This window comes from Anticarsia gemmatalis, chromosome 19 (genome assembly GCF_050436995.1).
Source record: "Anticarsia gemmatalis isolate Benzon Research Colony breed Stoneville strain chromosome 19, ilAntGemm2 primary, whole genome shotgun sequence".
NCBI lineage: Eukaryota > Metazoa > Arthropoda > Insecta > Lepidoptera > Erebidae > Anticarsia > Anticarsia gemmatalis.
Window position 1 is genome coordinate 2088622 of NC_134763.1, and position 20350 is coordinate 2108971.

General features: G+C 33.5%; 1 protein-coding gene across 4 annotated transcripts in view; it reads left to right on the forward strand.

The window, feature by feature from the left end:
* Positions 1 to 18410, forward strand: part of Calx (sodium/calcium exchanger 3) — a 140573-nt gene extending 122163 nt beyond the window's left edge. For 2 of the 4 annotated variants that reach the window (XM_076126743.1, XM_076126745.1), the window contains 6 exons: positions 1907 to 2055; positions 3596 to 3695; positions 4155 to 4253; positions 6766 to 6924; positions 9038 to 9209; positions 11659 to 18410. In XM_076126743.1, the coding sequence (XP_075982858.1) occupies positions 1907 to 2055; positions 3596 to 3695; positions 4155 to 4253; positions 6766 to 6924; positions 9038 to 9209; positions 11659 to 11863 (884 nt within the window). In that variant the 3' untranslated portion in view covers positions 11864 to 18410. The remainder of the gene's footprint in view (positions 1 to 1906; positions 2056 to 3595; positions 3696 to 4154; positions 4254 to 6765; positions 6925 to 9037; positions 9210 to 11658) is intronic. The other 2 variants (XM_076126744.1, XM_076126746.1) reach the window with 1 other exon arrangement.
* The last annotated feature ends 1940 nt before the right edge of the window (positions 18411 to 20350 follow it).

Below are 20350 nucleotides of genomic sequence, written 5' to 3' on the forward strand. Positions count from 1 at the left end.
AGCGTGATAAAATATAGCTTATAACCTTCCTCGATAAATGGGCTATCTAACACTGAAAGATTTTTTCAAATCGGATCAGTAGTTTCTGAGATTAGCGCGTTCAAACAAACAAACAAACGAACTCTTCAGCTTTATAATATTAGTATAGATACATTTATTTAAACATCAGTAAATAAATAATTCTTTCATGGATTTATTGTTCAATAACTTGATTTTCTGGTGCTAGGTATAGACCTATATTTCAAGCATCAGACTTGAATTTGGTTGCCATTCTGGTTCGAGTTGCTATCCTGTTGAAGTCAAATACAACATACTAAGGGATTTAAACTACATTATAGTGTTAAAAATAGTAAAACAAAAAACAAAATCAATATTATCGGTTTTAGCCTGAAGTGTTGTATAAATTTATTAACAAACACCAAAGAAAAAAAACTACGGTCAGAAAAAACACGACAAAACATTTGACTGACATCCACGAGGGAATAAGCGTTGGATAAAAGCGATTTTCGCTCCTCCCCGTAGCAGAACAGCAAGGCAATATTCCATAGAGTGTTTTGTATGCATATCGCAGGGCTGTACATTGCTGCCGGCGCTAGTGTCGGCTCCAGTGAGGTTATATTGTTACAAATATTTGGCATTCAATGGAAAGAGCAGTAGTCTTTTTTGATCCTCGATCTGGAGATGGTTTAAGTTTTTTGAGTGTTTCGAGGGTTTAATGGTATTCTGATAAAGATTCTTATAAAAATATTTCAAGATGGGATGGTAGTACATATTTATGTGTCTGTATTTTTAAGTCTTTTCGAAGATGATGACATTATTTTTACGGGAAAATAAAAATGGTTACTTTTAGGAAAGTGTTGAAAAATTTGTAACACTCGTATCTATATCATGTGGACAGAGCCAAAAGCACAAAAAAACTTAATTTTAGGTACTTCCTAAAGTTGTAAGAGCAGAATAACATCAATTTCAGCTCGCAGTCTACAGTATCGCTAAGTTGGCGACAAAATATTTTTTTTGAAGGAACTTTAACAAAAATCTATTTGTCTCTTTCCATCCTACACATTACTACCATCCTCTATCACACTTCAATTATTCCAGCAATTCTAGGTCTACTCTTGATCCGGATCATATTATTCACGCCACATGACCGCAATTTTAAACAATTCCGGTCACGTATCGCCACACATGGGGTAGAGCTCTGCGGCATATTCCCTAAAATAAGTACAGCTAACTTGATAAGAAGCGAGCATAAAAAAGTCAACTTGAATTTAGATATCAGTGAATGAAGCAGAGATATTAAAATTGTATTCTTGTAAGGTTATGTATGAAAGAGTTTTCTTATATGAATTGTAACAGTATTTGAAGGTTGACATTATTTTTAACAAGAACGAGTCTCTCCATCTTATGAATTGTTGATGTAGAAAATAGTGCTTATATTTTTAATCAAAATAAAAACTTTTTTTCGTTATTTAAGTCAGTGTTGTGAAGTCTTTACACTAAATCTGACGACTTGACTACCCCATGACATGGTTCTAAATATTAACACCAAATAATAATAACCACATTTTTTTCTACCATCTTCATTAGACTCAATAAGTTGTTCTTTTGGTAGTTGCATTAAGCGTACCCTACTCGATAAAATAAACGTACAATCGTCTAAAACTTTAGTTATCACTTCTTCTTCTTATCGTATAGTTAGTGGTCAACCTAGTGTCAAAGTTGTTCAAGCCGCCCGAGGGCCTTTGACATGGCTTCACTAATGCAGCTAGATATTGCATTTCTTTTAAATAATATTAGAGAAGAAGAACTAAATCTAAATAATCTCCATCTATTCGTAGACATTTTTCTAAATAATGTAAGACATAACAAAATTACTTCAAATTCTAATCAAATCAATTTTCTGCAGATGACGACAACCCTGTGGCAACGGGCAATGAAGCCAACCACTTAGCAACTTTACCTGAAGAAGAAGCTGTGGTGGCCATGATGGGGCTGCCAAGACCTGGAGAGATCACCAGAGCACAGCTCAGGGTCAAAGAGAGCAAGGAGTTCAAAGTAAGTGGGACCTGGAGTATGAACTGTAAAGTAAGATGATTGAGTGTTTGTTTTACGCAGAAGTACAGATTTTTTTATGTACAAACCAGTTATGTTAGCAGTGATTTCGGATCAGGATCTCAAAATTGGAGTCTAGGTTCTAGTCCTAGCTAATTAAAAACTGGTTGGGCATTTTATGGAAACCGCTTTTCCGTATTTATTTTCCGAGAGTAACTTCTTATTTTACGATATTCTAAAGTGTAAAAAATATTTTATAGTCACTGTACTAAAACGCTTTTAGAAAGCCAAATAAATGTCAGTATAATCTCCGATAGGTATCTATCAACTCATAAATTAACTGTGAACTATTTCGATAAGGAGGAGCTTATCTATCCATCCCTTTGGTCAAGTAATTAAGCATATCAAGCACTTTCGGACCCCTAACTCCCTGGAGGGTTTAAAAGAGTAATTTATCGGCTTTTCTATTTGAAATCCTGACACCACGTGAACTGAATTTATTGGCGACAGACACGTTGAGTTTAATGTTACTAACTTTATTTTCTGAGGTCAATGTTTTTGGATATTAAAATTTTTAGTTGAAGTGCTTTAGTGTCAAGTAATGTTTTTATCGTCTTTCTATAAAAGTATATAATTATAGTATAGTTATAAGTATATGGTATACATTTTTTATTATTTCCAGTATATTAACATTATTTAAAAATTACAAAAGTATAAGCTAATAATTCCAAAAAAATATATAACCTAGTACATTTTTTTAATGTTTTTGAAAAGAAACATGAGAGGCTTTCGGCGTGTAGTGGGACACGTAAATGACTAAAAAAAAACCTTAGTTTTACGCAGCCAGTTTTGAAAACTACTAAAATCTGCCAACCGAAATCTTTACTTAACAAAAGACATTATTATAATAAAACCTTTCTTCAGTATTATTTACATAACTTACCGCGATTCAAATTCACGCTGAATGAACGTCTATATCTCGGTTTTGGGCATGAATAAACCATTTAATCCCGTTCCAACCGACTTCTTCTGAAATTAGGATGTTTTAATTTTAACAGCCCCGCGGATCTTGTTTGGTGAGAATGCTGTTTCAACGAGTAAATATATTATTATTCAGAAACTTTTGATGCACATTCACAAATATTTGTGCGTTGGTAATTTGGCTTTACCCCCTCACGGGCCGTTTGCTTGGTTTGGCCAATGTGTGGACACTATCACTATAGACCCTTGCAACATAGAGGTAATTGGCACAAACATTTGGCAAGATTTGTCCAAAACTTGGCTTGTAGAAAGCTTGGAGATTTGGCCAACATTCTCAGTGGTGTACTTCACGTTAAAACGAATCCAGTAGTAAATTCTCCTTTAAATTTATTTGGATTTTTCCGGGTTTGGCTCAAAGTGTGGTCACGTGAGCACAATATTTTACTAGCCACGACTTAATATTAGAAAGAGTGACGGTTGATTCCTCATGCGCACATGATTTCTACCAATTGTATTGAGGGAATTGGTACAAATTTAACTGATATGAGTATTTTTGTTGCAGAACACTGTAGACAAACTTGTACAAAGAGCAAACGCATCAATTATCATAGGCACCTCTTCGTGGAAAGAACAATTTTCAGAAGCATTGACTGCCAGTTCAGGTAAGAAAACAATCACACTCCACCTCCATTGCGTTAAAACTTGAATGATTTGTCTGGCAAGAAAATTTTCTACCGCTATTAACACCATCTATCGAAAACTTGACTCATTCTAAAAAAAATCTCTAGAAAGTCATTAGCATTGACTTGAATAAATATTTGACAAGTAAATGTAAATTGATCAGCACAAAGCCGATACAATAGTAAGGACTACCGTTCATAATATTACAGATTGAAGAATTCATTTGAAAATAGGAACACGTAACTACGAGATAGACTCGAATTGTTATTCAAACTCGAATCAATTTTGTCACAAAGATTAGATTGAATGTAATAATTTAATATTAATAAGTGCTGTTTAAGAATAGTGCCACGTAACTACGAGGACAAACTCGAATCAAGTTTGTCACAAAGATTAGATAAAATGTAAGAATTTAATATAATAGCTGTTTTTTTTTCTAGGTTCAGACGATCCTGACGAGCCACCTTCGTGTTTCGACTACGTGTTACACGTGGTTACGCTCTTCTGGAAGATCGTCTTTGCTCTAATACCTCCTACAGGTAAGACTTCAAAGCGCCCTATTCTTAGACGTGGTCTAGTTAAGTATAAAGGTGTTTTGCAGGTGCTGAAGAGGTGAAAAATAAAACAAATCTAACCCATATCTCTTGCTGCTGGGCAATGGTCTTCGGTAATGAGAGAGGGGTTAGGCCATTAGTCCACCACGCTGTCCAAAGAGGTCAAAGATAGTTTAATTTCTTAAGTTTTGTTTATATGTATATGAATGGGTATTGTGTATCTCAGTTGATTACGTTTATTTGATAGACACTACGCGGTAGATTGCTGTTTTGACGTATCGCATTATCAGATTGTTGTCAACTAAGATTTCATAATAATGATATCATTTTTTTAAGTTTATGCCCCTACCCTTAACTTAACTAAGGCAAATATACTTGGTTTTTTGTATGTATGCTCCAAATCAAAATAATACAATCATAGCACCTTTTTTTATTTAAAACATACCTCTGAAGTAAGACTGAGGCTTACTTGGTTTCAAGAACAAGCCAACTCAGCCACATAACATTTGTGTGAAACCGTAATGTGGCAAGTTGCCAGGCACATAAATATAAGTCTTTAGTTACGTACTAACTTGCACTGAATCAATGCGAACTTGGTTACTTTTTCAGTTTTAAGATATGAGTTAGATTCAATTTGAAATATGTATATTTTTTGGAAGTCGTTTATTTGTCCCACTGCTGGGTAAGAGCCTCTGGGCTAGAGCTCTTTCATGCCAAAGAAAAATTCTGGTTTAAAAAAAAAGTATAAATACAACGGGTATCTTTATTTAACTAAGCTGGAAAAATTTTTTACACTACAAACTGTGTAAAGTTTTTTAACACCAAAGCAAAAAGGGTGTCGTAAGTTTGGCTGCTTTGTGCGTCTGTCTGTGGCACAGCAATTCCAAAATGAGTAAACGGTCGCGGTTTTAACTCTCGGTCTGAGGTGTTTAGAACCTATGTGACCCATAGACTTTCCAGGTGATGTTGGCCTGTCTGATGCATCTATTTTATTTTAGAAAAAACACAGCAGTATTAATTATAATCTAGATAAATTGTCCAAACCAAGGCTCTCTACTAAGTTGTCGGACTATAGTAACAACACCTTCCGCCTCCATGGCGCAGTAGTTAAGGTGACACGCCACTACCGGCGCGCCGGGATGTCGTGGGTTCGATTCCCACCCGGAACAAATATTTGTGCGATTGACAAATAGTTGTTTCGGGTATAGGTAGGTACTTTATGACCGCTATTTGTATGTTTGTTAAAGTCTACGCGACAAAATAATAATTCTTAGTGATTACTGATTGAGTTGTCTTTAAAAAGATACATACATATTTTACTAACATACTCAATTGGAACATGTTTTCTCAACCGTATTGTTTTCATAACTGCTCTACGATTATCTCTAAGCGATTTCGATTTAATTGCCGGCTGGTATTACCGCCAGTGGTCATTGTGTGGGTTATTATGTGTGAATTACTGCGTGTATCGAGTGATGTAATGCCTCTAAGCTGACTATTAGTGCTGCTATTAAAACCAATGAAGTGTTACATGTGATTGGTTTGGTGTTATTTATTTTGTAAGAAATCTATACTAATATTATAAAGCTGAAGAGTTTGTTTGTTTGTTTGAACGCGCTAATCTCAGGAACTACCGGTCCGATTTGAAAAATTATTTCAATGTTAGATAGCCCATTTATAGAGGAATGCTATAGGCTAAATATCATCACGCTACGACCAATAGGAGCAGAGCAGCAGTAAAAAATGTTACAGAAACGGGGAGAATTTTGACCCATTCTCTCTTATGTGACGCAAGCGAAGTTGCGCGGGTCAGCTAGTGTATCATATTGGAAATTTGATTACTTTTTTCAGCTTTAATTGATATGCATAGTCAGAAAATCAAAATTTGTTAAGATACTGAGACTTATCCAGAGCACAGAATGGAAAACATGAAGAGCATAATAATATGATGCCTACATAAAACCTTATTGTATTTTTGTAAGACACGCTTACGTCCTGTCCCGGAATATAGTTTATCATTCTACCGAATTTCGTCCAAAATAGTTTAGCCGTTGAACGCGAGAGAAGGATTAACGAACACACCTTAACATAAGAATGTATTAAGAATTAGTAACGTGTTGGCACTAACATGCGTTTAGTAATCTAGTGGTAAAACTCCAAGAGGGCAGATAGGAACAAACAAAATCTATACTATTATTATAAAGCTGAAGAGTTTGTTGGTTTGTTTGAACGCGCTAATCTCAGGAACTACTGGTCCGATTTGATAAATTATTTCAGTGTTAGATAGTCCGTTTATCGAGGAAGGTTATAGGCTATATAACACCACGCTACGGCCATAAGGAGCAGAGTACCAGTGAAAATGTTACAAAAACGGGGAAAATTATGATTCTCTTATGTGACGCAAGCGAAGTTGCGCGGGTCAGCTAGTAGTATATAATATATTCTCAAACATAAATCAACTCCTACAGCATTCTTAACTTTTTCCTTCTCTCCACAGACATCGGCGGCGGCTACGTCTGCTTTGTAGTGTCCATCATCTGCATCGGCCTCGTGACAGCTGTCATCGGCGACGTCGCCTCTCACTTCGGCTGCACCCTCGGCATCAAAGACTCTGTCACCGCCATCGTCTTCGTCGCCTTGGGGACTAGTATACCTGGTGAGATGTTCATAATAAATAGATAAATAAAAACCCATTAATGTCCCACAGCTGGGCCAGAGTCTCCTCCCGTAATGGGGCAGCGGTTAGGGCTTCAGTCCACCACGCTGGTCAATTGCGGGTTGGGGACTTTGACCTCAAGAACTATTCTAGAAAACTCTCAGGCATGCAAGTCTGTATCACGATGTTTACCTTCACCGTTGGAACAAATGATAATTATTTCTAATACCCATGTAACTTCAAAAAGTCACTGGTGTGCATAGAAAGCAAAAAAATAAATAAAGAGAGCCGTAGAAGAGGGGGGCCGGGGCAAATAGATGAGGTATTTGTCAAATTACCAGTTACTTCTTTTCTGCTGCTACATTCAGACACCCAAAGTTCTTTGGCTCGTACACAGCGATTCATATACTCCTTGGCGACAACTGGGCAGTTCTGTTATGTAAGGTGCTTGTAGGTTATATAATAAGTATAGTTTAGCCACTAATTCAAAGTCCTAGCTTATAATCAAAACAAATTCTAACTTTACTTGTGATAATAATACGAATACGACGTATCCAATCAAAATTCTTTCATAGTTACTTAATCTGTCTTTGAACTACTTTGAAAGAAACTCAATTTCCAACCGGTCAAAGATTATCAGTCTGAACTTTTTACATACTTTAGACAGACATCTTTATCGCGAATTCTTCTCCCGACTTCTCAAGACCGATATATTTCTCTTGTAATTTCAAACGTTTCACTAAAGTATGATTGCTGTAGAAAACTAAATTTGGTATGCATAGAAAAATGAGTTAACTATGATCTTCAGTGCAAAGTTGATTTAAAATTTTATAAGAGGATTTAAGAGATGGCTGCCGGCGTTATTATTTGTGCTCTATTTTTACAACGATCCACGAGATTATCCTTTGAAATTTTAATAGATTTCGTCTGAAGATTGACTGTCTCGATCATCTATAATAGAGTTAGGACATAAACGAAGTATTGTGAGGTTTTCTGATACGTTCTTTTAATCTTCTAAATTGGATTTAAGGCAAACAGCTTTTTTTCTGACCGGGAAACATATTCATACAAAAAGCCAAAAAAAGTTTTGGATTTTTCTAAAATTCCCATAATAATCCCAATTTTAAACAAGATTGACTGCCTCCGTTGCGCAGTGATTAAGGTCACTACGTCGCTACCGTTGCGTCGGGAGGTCGTGGTTTCAATTCCCACACGAGACAATTATTTGTGCGATCCACAAATAATTGTTTCGAGTCTGGTTGTACATCGTGTCCGTTGTTTGTATGTTTATTAAGCCCCCTCGACACAAAAGCAATCCTAAGTGCGGGAGTTGTCTTAAGAAAAAATAGAATTGGAATGGGCTAAATATTTTATCTAATAGTATCTACTACAAGAACTACCAATAAAATTAATTACATAACCTTCATTTGCTTCTAAACTTCTTTTATTACTACTGAATATCGAGTAGTAACACCGTGCATAGGTAACAAGGCACTCGAAGGAATTGCCCCAATTTCATAGCAACAAATACATACATATAGAAAGATCTTTACAGCTATATCTCCTACATTTTATATTGTTTTCCTGTTTCTACTATTTTTATGGGAGAGAGGTTGGCCAGTTGAATGTTTGTCGTGTTTTAGATAAACTACACTAGAGCCTTTTTAGCCGATCAACTGAATAAAAAGTTTCATGATTAATTACGTAATTTTGGGGTACCCGATCAATTAGTAATGTAAAAAAATATTATCTCTAGCATGATGGTCTGTTTTGAAGTAAATCTTAGAAGAAACTCAACGCCACGCAACATGACTGATGATTTTTTATATAAAATCTCTCTACAGCTAGGTACTTTATACTTTACTCTATTGGTTATTTCCGTTCGTATTGCAATAGTATACAGTCCTGTAGACTAACTTGATATTTAAAATCTCTTACTTACTTTTCGAATCACGCTAGAAGTGCCGATAACATTTTCATACTCGATAATGATAGAGAATCACCCCCTCCAGAAAACAAAAATCATTAGTCAAGACATAGGCAAATAAATATTCTTTATCTACCAAAAAAGTATGGTTACTTCACATACTTATTATTATTTTATTCTCCATAGATACATTCGCAAGTAAAGTAGCCGCGATACAGGATAAGTACGCGGACGCGTCCGTCGGGAACGTGACGGGATCCAACGCCGTCAACGTATTCCTGGGCATTGGTGTCGCGTGGACCCTCGCTGCTATCGTCCACTGGACCAGGGGAGAGAAGTTCCTTATTGATCCTGGGAAGTAAGTACTTTTACTTTATTTATTTAATTAGGACAACCAACAAATAACTACAGCTACACCTACACTACACCAGGAATCAGTACTAGTAGGATACATACGTAAGTCAAAAGTTGTGACGATAAGTTGGCAATTGAATTTAGATGACTGGTCGGTTCTGAGCCGTCATAAGTAGACCTTTCTTGTGATTTTTTGTTTTGTGTTTGTTAATTTCTGTAACTTTATATAATTTATACAGATTTCATAATAACTTTCTTCTTCATAATATTTTTTATAATAACGTCTCAAAACGTATATTTAATTTTAGAAAGCAATAACAGTACTTAAACAGCAAGCTAAGTAGTTTAAGTAGTTTAATTTTTTAGTGTTAATTTGTGCGAATAAAAATAACTTACTTTATAAGGTTTACTGTCATAATGTCCCTCAATTCATTATCAATATAAAATCGATTGAAAACCAGATAATGACTCAATTATCTTCCAGCAAGACGGAATAAAATTAAATTTTCCGATGCATTAACAGTCCAAAGTACCGTTTCCGTTTAAGTCCAATTACTAACCACAAAACCGGGACTCGATTTTCATTCACTACCCACAAATTTAAGTTTCATTCATGACCTGTTTGGCAATGAACTACCAAATTACCGAATAACTATAACATCGTATTTTTGTCAAAACAAAAATCTAGGTTTATGATGTTAGTATTTGTCTGAACCTTGCTGGAGACCAATCTATACTAATCTATACTTCTATACTAATATTATAAAGCTGAAGAGTTTGTTTGTTTGTTTGTTTGTTTGAACGCGCTAATCTCAGGAACTACTAGTCCGATTTGAAAAATTCTCAATCCTCAGTGTTAGATAGTCCATTTATCGAGGAAGGTTATAGGCTATATATCATCACGCTACTACCAATAGGAGCAGAGTACCAGTGAAAAATGTTACAAAAACGGGGAAAATTTTTAACGCTTATGTAACGCAAGCGAAGTTGCGCGGGTCATTTAGTATAATATACTAAATAAAAAAAATTGAAAATGTTAGTATGTATCATCAAAAATATTTTTTAAACTAGCTGATAAATGATTTTTTTTTATTTATTTCAAAGAAAAGTGTCATGTAAAAGAACTCAAAAAACGGCTTATACGTATATATTTTGAACTATAAATGCACTGCAAATAATTTATCATAGTAGACAACTTTAAAATGTAAAATATATGAAAGAAAATTAAACATTGTTAGTGATAAACTATTGCACGTTAAAAAATCTCAAGAGAGAACTTGAAAGAAAATAAGAAATAATCTTCAATTTTTTACAACGATCTCACACTTTAGATTTAATAAAAGCGCTCTTGCTCCCTAGGTACAATAAAGAAGATGAATTCCTAAGCAAATAAAGTAAAGTTCTATTTCATAAATAAACGGGGTTACTGGTATGTTTCTGTGGTATATGGTGACTTAGATGATTAGTCGAAATGCTTAGGTATAGAGAGTTGAATTTGATGGTTACTTTATAACTAGTTAGACCAATAAGACTGTAATATCTTTTGAAATAATAACACCAAATTATAAGAATACATTATATTGGACTTATCCTTAAAAATATATGTATTTACAAAATAACAGTCAACGGCTTTAATATAATTATGTGTATTTAGCTTATACGGCTATTTTCATCATACGCTGATTCATTTACATGTGCAAAGTTAAAAAGAATAGTACAGCACTCATTGGTCCTTTGTGACTTAACTTTTTGTTTTAATTTAATTTTGTAACTGACGTCAGTTACAAATACAATTTCAATGCATTGTCATTCTCGTTTCGAGAATCAACGTTACTTAGATTAAACCAGATACTTATGTTAATTTCATTAACAGCATTCGGTCTAATATATTTGGGGTTTACATTACACGTAGCCACCCCAATTTGTGGTTTCGTAATGATCCGATAATGCGGCATCTGGTTTACATTCATTCATTCAAAAGCACTCTATTAAATTATATTTTGGTTTCCTGTTTGCTTTATTATTACTTCATTTATTAATTTCGTAAAATTTCCTGCTGGTCACTGAATTGAGGACTTGAAATGTAACAAAATTAAACTTGAAACTAGAATCCGTATCATATTGTATCTCAGTTAACAATAGTGTGCGTCAAATTGATGGCCACTACTATTCAAAACATAGCTGCTTTGACGTAACGTGTTAGTCATTATATTCTAAGAGAGTGCCTTTCAAATAGTTGTCAACTGAGAAACGTGATATGCATACAGTTGCTATCGAAAGTAGTATTGTCTGAAGCAATCCTAAGACACAAATTTATTTTCTCTGGGTTATTGCAGCTCTTATTGTGTGATCATTACTTATGAAAAACCTTTACCTATATTGAACAAAGATAGTTCATACCTTAAAAGAATAATATTCTTGGCGATGAGTTCTAACCAATTATTTTTCTGCAGCCTTGCCTTCAGCGTGACGATGTTCTGTTCTGAAGCAGCACTAGCAGTTCTCGTCCTCGTCCTCCGAAGACGGAAGAGTATCGGAGGAGAGCTCGGAGGTCCCAAAGGATACAAGGTCGTCACCTCAATGTTCTTCTTCTCCCTCTGGCTGGTCTACCTCACCATGTCCAGTTTGGAAGCCTATGACGTCATCACCGGCTTCTAAGTGTCCAAAATCTGGTAATATAGTTGAGTTAAGTGCTTGTTAGTCGTGCCGATCTTTTGTCTATTGTGCTGTGGTGGTTACGTCATTCTCTTTTTGAGTACATGCAGATTCTTCACTAAATTGATCAAGTCGGTAATCAAAGAATGACGTAAGTGATTTCCAGACAATGATAGTTTGATCGACACTGTTTAGTCTAAATATGTACTGGAAGCGTGTTCAGATGGGCGTGTCAGCAGCTGATGATGAACGAGAAAACCCAATTAAAAATAAAAACAAAGACATGAAGAGAATTTATTACATTTTCATTGAAACACATGAATAAAATTATAAACGAACTCAGCATAAACATGCCATAAATCTTGAAAAGCTTTCACATAAATTGCTTTTGTCTCGTTACATTATTAGCTGCAACTGAATTCGCTCAATGATCTATGTGCTCAAATGTACAGGTTTAGACAAAATGTACTCCCTTCTTCCTTCTAGAAATTTCTCTTTCGATTCTCTTATAACCCTGATAATAATCATTAAAGGTAGCCTTGGAGGCTGTGGTATGTATAGATTATGAATAGATTTATCAAAAAAATAACGAATTCTATGCGTCATATAGATTATATTGTAGAGTATTTGCGAAGTTATTGAGATTGTTTAATCTGTTAATGTATAGGCAATGAATTCTTGGAAAAAAGGTTTGAGGAAAGTAAATATAAATGATGGATTCCAATCTTATGTATTAGGCATTTTGCTTCCTGGAAATAGTCACAGTAAAGACTAAAAACATACAATGTTTGTTTTATAGAAACATCATACATTTGACCAAAGATTCTAATCTTTGTTAAGTCTCTACTGCAATTGTCGACTGCTGACAGCCAGTAATGCATAACAATAGAAACCTAGACACAAAATTATTCAAATATATCGATTCAATGAATATTTAAAGGGAAGAATCGCCGGTAATTGGAGGCAGAAAACGTGCTACGACACCCAAGACACCTCGTTTATATCAATATAATTATACTTAAAGCACGTGCGACTGAGACAAATGGACATGACGACAGGCAAAATCTTAGAAAAAATTGACAAACATCTTTGGGAGAAACTCACCTACATTTAGTAGGCATAGGCGTTTGGAGTCGCAAATGAAAGTACACTTGAAGCCACCCTTAACTATCTGCAATAGATGAAACCAATGATAATTATAACCAATGGAAAACTTTCGATATTTTAATCCAAAATTTCGAAAACAATTTATAGAGAACAACTAGGTAGTATCTATGATTAAAACAAACATAATAAATGAAGGAACCCAAAACTAAAATAAAGTTCAAAAGGAGTGCCACAAGGTACTATTTTAGTTCACGCATGAACGCGGAATTAATTAAAAGTATATTTTATGTCTGTATCAAAGGAAAGCAAATTGTTTGTTGCCTATACATTACATACACATACGAATATAAAAATTCTAAAAGAACATCATTGGAGGCATTTTCATTATAATAGAAACGCGAAGCATCGCTCAGGTGTTTATAACGATGTTAATTTAATAGGTGACGAAATATTCATAAAATTTGAGCCAACATCTTGTCATTATACAGCGTGTTTTTTATACGTGGTGTTTGATATTGCCGTATTAGCGTTACAATTTGACGACGGCGATTGAAAACAGTAATTTAAATCGTAATTTGAATCGCATTTGAATAGTTTTTCAAAGCGATGAATCGTTTACAGTCGCCGTGTCAAGTATATTTGCGATTGTGTATTGTATACAGTACTAACAAATAATTATGTTTTAGAATATGTTTTTACGTTGCCGCTAGAGAGATATTTTGTTAATGCGTATGCAGAGTAAGACATAGACGTAGTTTTCTGTTCAATCACAGTGTTCAAAATGTATATTGAAATTTGACTTTACTACGATTCGTAAAGCAAAGCAATAAGTATATATTTTTCTTATGAAATAAAAACATTAACGACTGCAAACCGAGCTAACTATTGTTGTAACACGAAAGTCATATTAGGGCGACCGCTAACCAAAATTTTACGGCTCCATAATTGACGTTTACAACTAGGTCGCTATGATAAATGAACGATACACGATATTACATAAGTATTAAATTACCCAATCACATTATAATTTCTCATATTCACAAAATTTCCACATGTATAATTCAGAAATTTACATAAAATAGAGTTTAATGAATCGTAGTAAAGTCAAATTCAGATAAATAATGACGTAGTTTTAGAGTATATTGTGTAAATAACGACAAAAAGATTTATTTAGCATTAGATATCGCTATAGAGCAACGTATTTTAGGCAGAGCGTAAGGTGCCTGCTCGTTATGTCTGTGCGATGGAATCCTCGATTAAATGTCGACAGATATATTGAAAGTAAAATCGGTGTTTGGCATCCAACGATCGAAGACCAAATGTCTCTAAAACATCGAGTAATTGCACAGGAAAATTTGAAACTGCTGCAACCAAAATAAGATTTCCAAAAGCCTGGTGCAATTCGTAAAATCATATATGCAATCATTATAAATGTTTCTAAAACAACATCGGTAAACGGTCATGTTAATATTGGTGCAGTCGAAAGAATATAATTATAGGAGGCACCATACGAAATTAATCGAATAGTTTAAGTACTGCCATAATTATAAGCATCGATATTTATTTTTAGATGGCTTATGTTGAATATCGTCGCTATATTTAGATATTGTATTTAGGATCAGCGCAGACGTACCGAGTGGTGATAGAGAAGAAGCGACCAGAAAATTATTTTACTACGCTATGAAATTTCGGTCGAATTTAAAAGCATCGAAGATTGAATTTTAATAGTTCAATTAATTTCTCCGCTACCACTTCGTTAGTCTGTACTGTTTCTTAGAGAAAACATTAGTTATTCTCGAATATCTTTTGATTTTCTTTAGTCTCACTAGCTTCCAAGCTTTCACTACGCTGTGTATTAGTAATCTTATATCGATTTGATATTGAAATTAGGTCACCTTCAACAATGAACTTCAAGATTCGAGTAAAATAACTTTTTGAAAGGATACGCAATGCGCAAAATTGGCTCTATTTGCCTTTTCAACTAAACCAAAGTCAGCTGTACGTATTTATTATGTAATTAAATAGACATCACCGTTTAAATTTCCAGGCTCCGACATTTGCTCAAACACTTTTTTGCTTTAAAATAAACTATCTTCAAGTAACTCTCTTCTGTCTTTTTACTGTGACCTACAAAGAGGGTGATTCTCTAAAGTGCTGCATTTCAGCGGCTGATTAGTCTTTAGATTGTTCGTGACCGTAATAGCAGCGGGTTGGAATAGTGCTTGAGAATCTACCAACAGAAAAGTAGACCTTTTAAAATCCAATTTCATCAACATCGATATAAGAACGTATTTTATCTAGTCCATGAATTAAGCTTTAAAACCTTTCACTATCTATAGCTCGTTCAACCTCTATTGACAAATTTCTGCCTGACTTTGGACCAATATTATTCTTTTCGAATTTATTTAACGTAGACTATTTCTACGCTTTCAGTAGATTTTCTAAAATTTTTCACTGTAACTCTTTTAAAACCTTTCGTATCATTGCTTGTAGCTTGAACTATTTCATCCTATCTGAAATTTTACATTTTGCTTTTAACATTATATTTTTAAAACCTACAAAATCTTTAGATCCTAAAATATGATTTCATAGAATCTATTTAAAGTTTTCAAAAAATCCACTTTACTAAAAAGTCTATAAACAAATGAACAAATTATCGAAAAGGATAAGGTCTTAAGCTATATTTAAAATCGATACTAGTCTTTCTACATGAATATTCGATTGTAAAGTTCTATTATTGCTTAGTCGATAGTACTGTGGCCATTGTGACCGCGAGTAGCGTGCCGGTCGGTGATTTTATATTTAAAAGGTTCTCGTCGTAAAACGTATCAATCGGGTTAATAGCAGACCAAGTAGCTAAACTCTCACCTTTTACTTCGAATTCTAAGAAAACCTTACAGCGCTACCAGTGAATGTTAACGTACAATTATAATACATCGTATTTCTATTTATGTTTCACTACATTTGATGTTGAATTCAAGTAAAGATTTGTTAGCCTTTTTTGCCCTTTGAATACGCGTTTAAAGTCCTATGAGAAACAATTTTCAATACCATCCAATTACAGTTCGAAAGTTCAGTTTTTAATGAACTTAAAACATGTTTAACTTTGAATAAAAGTTTCTTATTGCTTCGGTTCTCACCACAAATTGGGTCGAAAAACGCCAAGCCATGGCTATACGTGGTTATTGGAGCGAAGTTAAATTTTAATCACATCTTATTGACTTCGCCTGAGAGTGAGTTTTGAATATTCATTAGCTACCTTGAACAGGAGTACCGCAGGGCGTAATTATGGCGCCTATTCTAATGTAAAGAATTTAAAAACAGATTTAAATATTGATATTCTTAGTGTTTATTTTATACAATTAAAAGACCCAAATAAAGATTTTGGAGTTAAGATTAGAAAATTTTATTAATTATATTATCAGAATAGGTATTCATTAACATTTGCATAATATTTTTTTTGTTTGAATTAAGTGTCTGCTAGAAAACTGCCAATAAAATTGGAAAGAGCCATTGAATATCTGGAAAAATAACATCATGGGGTAACAGTACTATCGACTAGTATTTCATATTTCTATCTAAATGTCGTTCGTGTTAGATTCCTCAGATTCTTGTATCGTAATGTAATATAAGTCATTGTAGTTACGTCGAACTGATAGTGTACATATGACGATAGATTCCATTAGATGCGAGTGTTTTGTTCATAACGGGTGTCGCAAACACAGTGGTGCAAATGCAAGTATGTGTAGACCAACATTCTGTTGAATATTTTAGTTAAAATCATCGAATATGCAAAATTATCTCGTTCAGTCAAATGCCGAATAAAATAAAACTGTTTCAACTGTTTCAAGTCAAGGCGTCTCATTTTATTATTTATTGAATTTGTTTTTGTAAAAGTAACAAACGAATTTCAGAACACCAATGTAATTTATTTTTACAAGCCGTCCGCTAACAGAAATAAATATTTAAATACATTTATTTATACGAAAATCTTCTTATATAAAATGATTCAAGTACAATAATAATTTAAAAGATGTAAATTTACAAATGCTTTAATGTAAGTGAAATTTATTAATTTTTGAAATATACAATGCATTAGCAATAAAAGGTTTGATTAATAATGTTGAAAGAATTTTTAAAATATATTTATTCACCGTCTGTTTCTTTGTGAATCAAAATAAAAAGATATAAAACTTATGTATTTATTTATTAAAGATGAATATTAAATGTAAACAGGTTGACTTACGAATAGAAAATTAAAAATAAACAGATTCGAAGAACCTTTGAAAAATTCAAGTAATTTTTTGTCCAATAATTTTATAAGGAATTCAATCTGTTTGCGAAATGTGATTGGCGGAAGGCGCTATGATTTCATGTTTTAAATCTGCACAGTGGGTTGTTATTCTTGTCAGCTGGAAAAAGTTTATTGTATTTTTGTAGCTACAATTAACATGTATTTTGTATATTCACAGATCAGGATAGTCATAAAAGCTACAGTGTTCATTTATTTCGCCATCGATGTAAACAGCAAAATTGCTTGAAATAGTCGAGTAAAATATAATAATTTTCCAAAAAAATCTGTTCGTAGACCCATGTACCTTTTTCAATTTTGCTGTTATAATTTTGTATCATCTTAATACAATGAGGCATTCGTAATATAAATACTGCGATTGGAAGAAAAAACTGTAATTTTCACCTACTTATTAAGTTTAATCATTCTTGTAATCCTATGATAACGTATTTATTTGTAATTAATAGTTCCTAAATATAGTTACTGGCCTATTTCTGCTTTACTCAACCCTGTGAGTAGTCGGCAAATTATATATTTTAACCCTCAAACAGAAAAATTGACAGGAAAATTTGTGAAAAAATATTTTCGTTGATATTTTTTCAAGACACCCTTTTATAGTTTTTTGCCGATTGCGCTTTAAAAAGTCGTATATGCGTTTATTTTCTGATATATTTATCTATAGACTACTCAATCTTCTAGCTAAATAGATAATAATGTGGATGTGTTGATTTCGTAGTTTAATGAGGACGTCGTAATTTTTACTTGCGTGTAATCTTACACAGTGGGCCGTTACGATCAAAATTTTCAGGCAAAAGTATTTTTTTTAAATAATTTGTTAGAATGAATCTTCAATTGTAAAATTTATTTTCAATTACAGTTTGTAGGGAAATAAATCAATAAGAATATTTTTTAGTCGTTGATTGTTTTAGTAAGAACAAACCTCTAAATAAATCTATAAAATGGCCGTTTTTGAAGACATTACGTTACTGAAAGTCAATGAGATGGTGTCCTGAAAGTTACATGTCAAGTAAAAATTAAGACATTTGATATTATTACGTTAGATATACAGAGACAGCACGCGACCGGACGTTACAGTTAATTATGTTATTTTGATAATAATTATTGTTATAATAAAGTGTTTGTTAAGTACTAGATGTGATGTTTCATTTCTTCTCACTACATTTTTATTTCCCTTCTTACTTGAGTTTATCCCAGAATCTCCCAGAAGAAAATGTGCAATCAAAAGACTATAACCGTAAGTATTTAATCGCAAATCAAATTCAAAACAAGACTTTTAAGAGTATTTATAAATATTAGGTATAGAGGTATACGAAAGATAGGATAAATGTTTGTTACTCAATCATACCAAAAGTACTAAAAAGATTTTGATAAAACTCAGAGCATATACTTTTTCCTCTGTTAAATATTTTCAAGCGAACGAGGTTGCGGGATTAACCTAGTATCCCTGTGTATAATAACTTCGTATAATTTGGGAGAACTCACGTGAAATGAAGAGGAAACGTTCGCCGCGAGACGCGCTAATGTTTGTATGTTTGTTTGTTTTTAATGGCTGTTGTGGGTTTTGTTCTGAATCTGTGTTTTATTGTCGGTAAGTAAAGGTGTGTGCAATATAGAATACATTTTTGGCTGTCTGTTTTCACACTTGTTTGAAGTAAAGCGGTAGTATATAATTTTACGGTGATGAACATTGAGCTAATATTATAATACGATACGTAGTACATATCACAGAATGGTGATAGGTTATATTCTTGAGAAATACGAGGGCTACATAGAGTAGTAGATATAGCAGTTGAAAAAATATTATTTCTGTCTATTATAAGTATGTGTGAGATTAGATAATACTATTGTAGATGGTATTTTTATAACACTTTTCAAAGATTTATTTATTTACCTAATTATAAACAAAAGTATGCGGTAAAAAATAATAAACATCAATAAAACTGTTAATGTAACGATCATTTGATAATATTTTTAAGATAGCCTTAACATAGACTAAACTTTTTGTACCAAAAAGTGAATCATATCTATTCTTTTTACTCTATGTCCAAAAATACAATACATCTTTCCAAACTCAATTATATCGGAAACGAATAACAAACGACTTTTGTACAAAAAATGGCCGAAAGAAATCAAGTAAAACCAAAATCGATTTTTGCCGAACGATGCCGTTGTCCAATCAAATTGGGAAACGAATGAAAACGACGCAATCCGCTTGTTACGAATTGGTTCACACATTTCAATATAATAATGTAAGTATCATGTTACTATTTCATCAGTTTTATTTTTTTTATTTGATTAATAAATCATTATTTTAATTCATTCAACTTTATAACAAGTACAAATTAATTGTCTTCTGATCATAATCTAAAATAAACAAAATTAAACTATAATAATTAAATAATAAATGTTACCCATTAATGTCCCACTGCTGGGCAAGGGTCTCCTCCCGTAATGAGGGAGGGGTTAGGCCTTGAGTCCACCACGCTGGCCAAGTGCGGGTTGGGGACTTTGCATGCCCTCAATAAATGTATGAAACAAATTTTTAGGCATGCAAGGTTTCCTCACAATGTTTTCCTTCACCGTTGGAGCATGTGATAATTATTTCTAATACACACATAACTTCGAAAAGTCATTGGTGTGTTGCCTCGGGTTCGAACCTGCGACCACTTGAGTGGGAGGTGTCAACTTATACCACTCGGCTATCACTGCTTCATAATTAAATATTTACCATAGTATGTATTACAATCTAAACAAGAGGGAGTTTGTCATGTGTCATAGTATTTCTCCTCAATATTTATTTATTTATTTTGGTAAAATACTTGGAGCAGGATGCTTCAGATTTTTATTTTAGGATTAAATGATTGCTATGGTGCTGCCTCTGTGGTTTTGGTAGTTAAGGTTATTACTCCACCTTATTTCGGGAGGAAAACTTGCTCATTTGTAATACGATTTCTAACACTATCGATAATATTATTGGCAGCTGGCTTTTTAACATATTTAAGTATTAAAAAACTTCAGCACCAGCACTACGGTGTTCAACGGTGTACCGATGGCTGAAAATGGCGCTTATA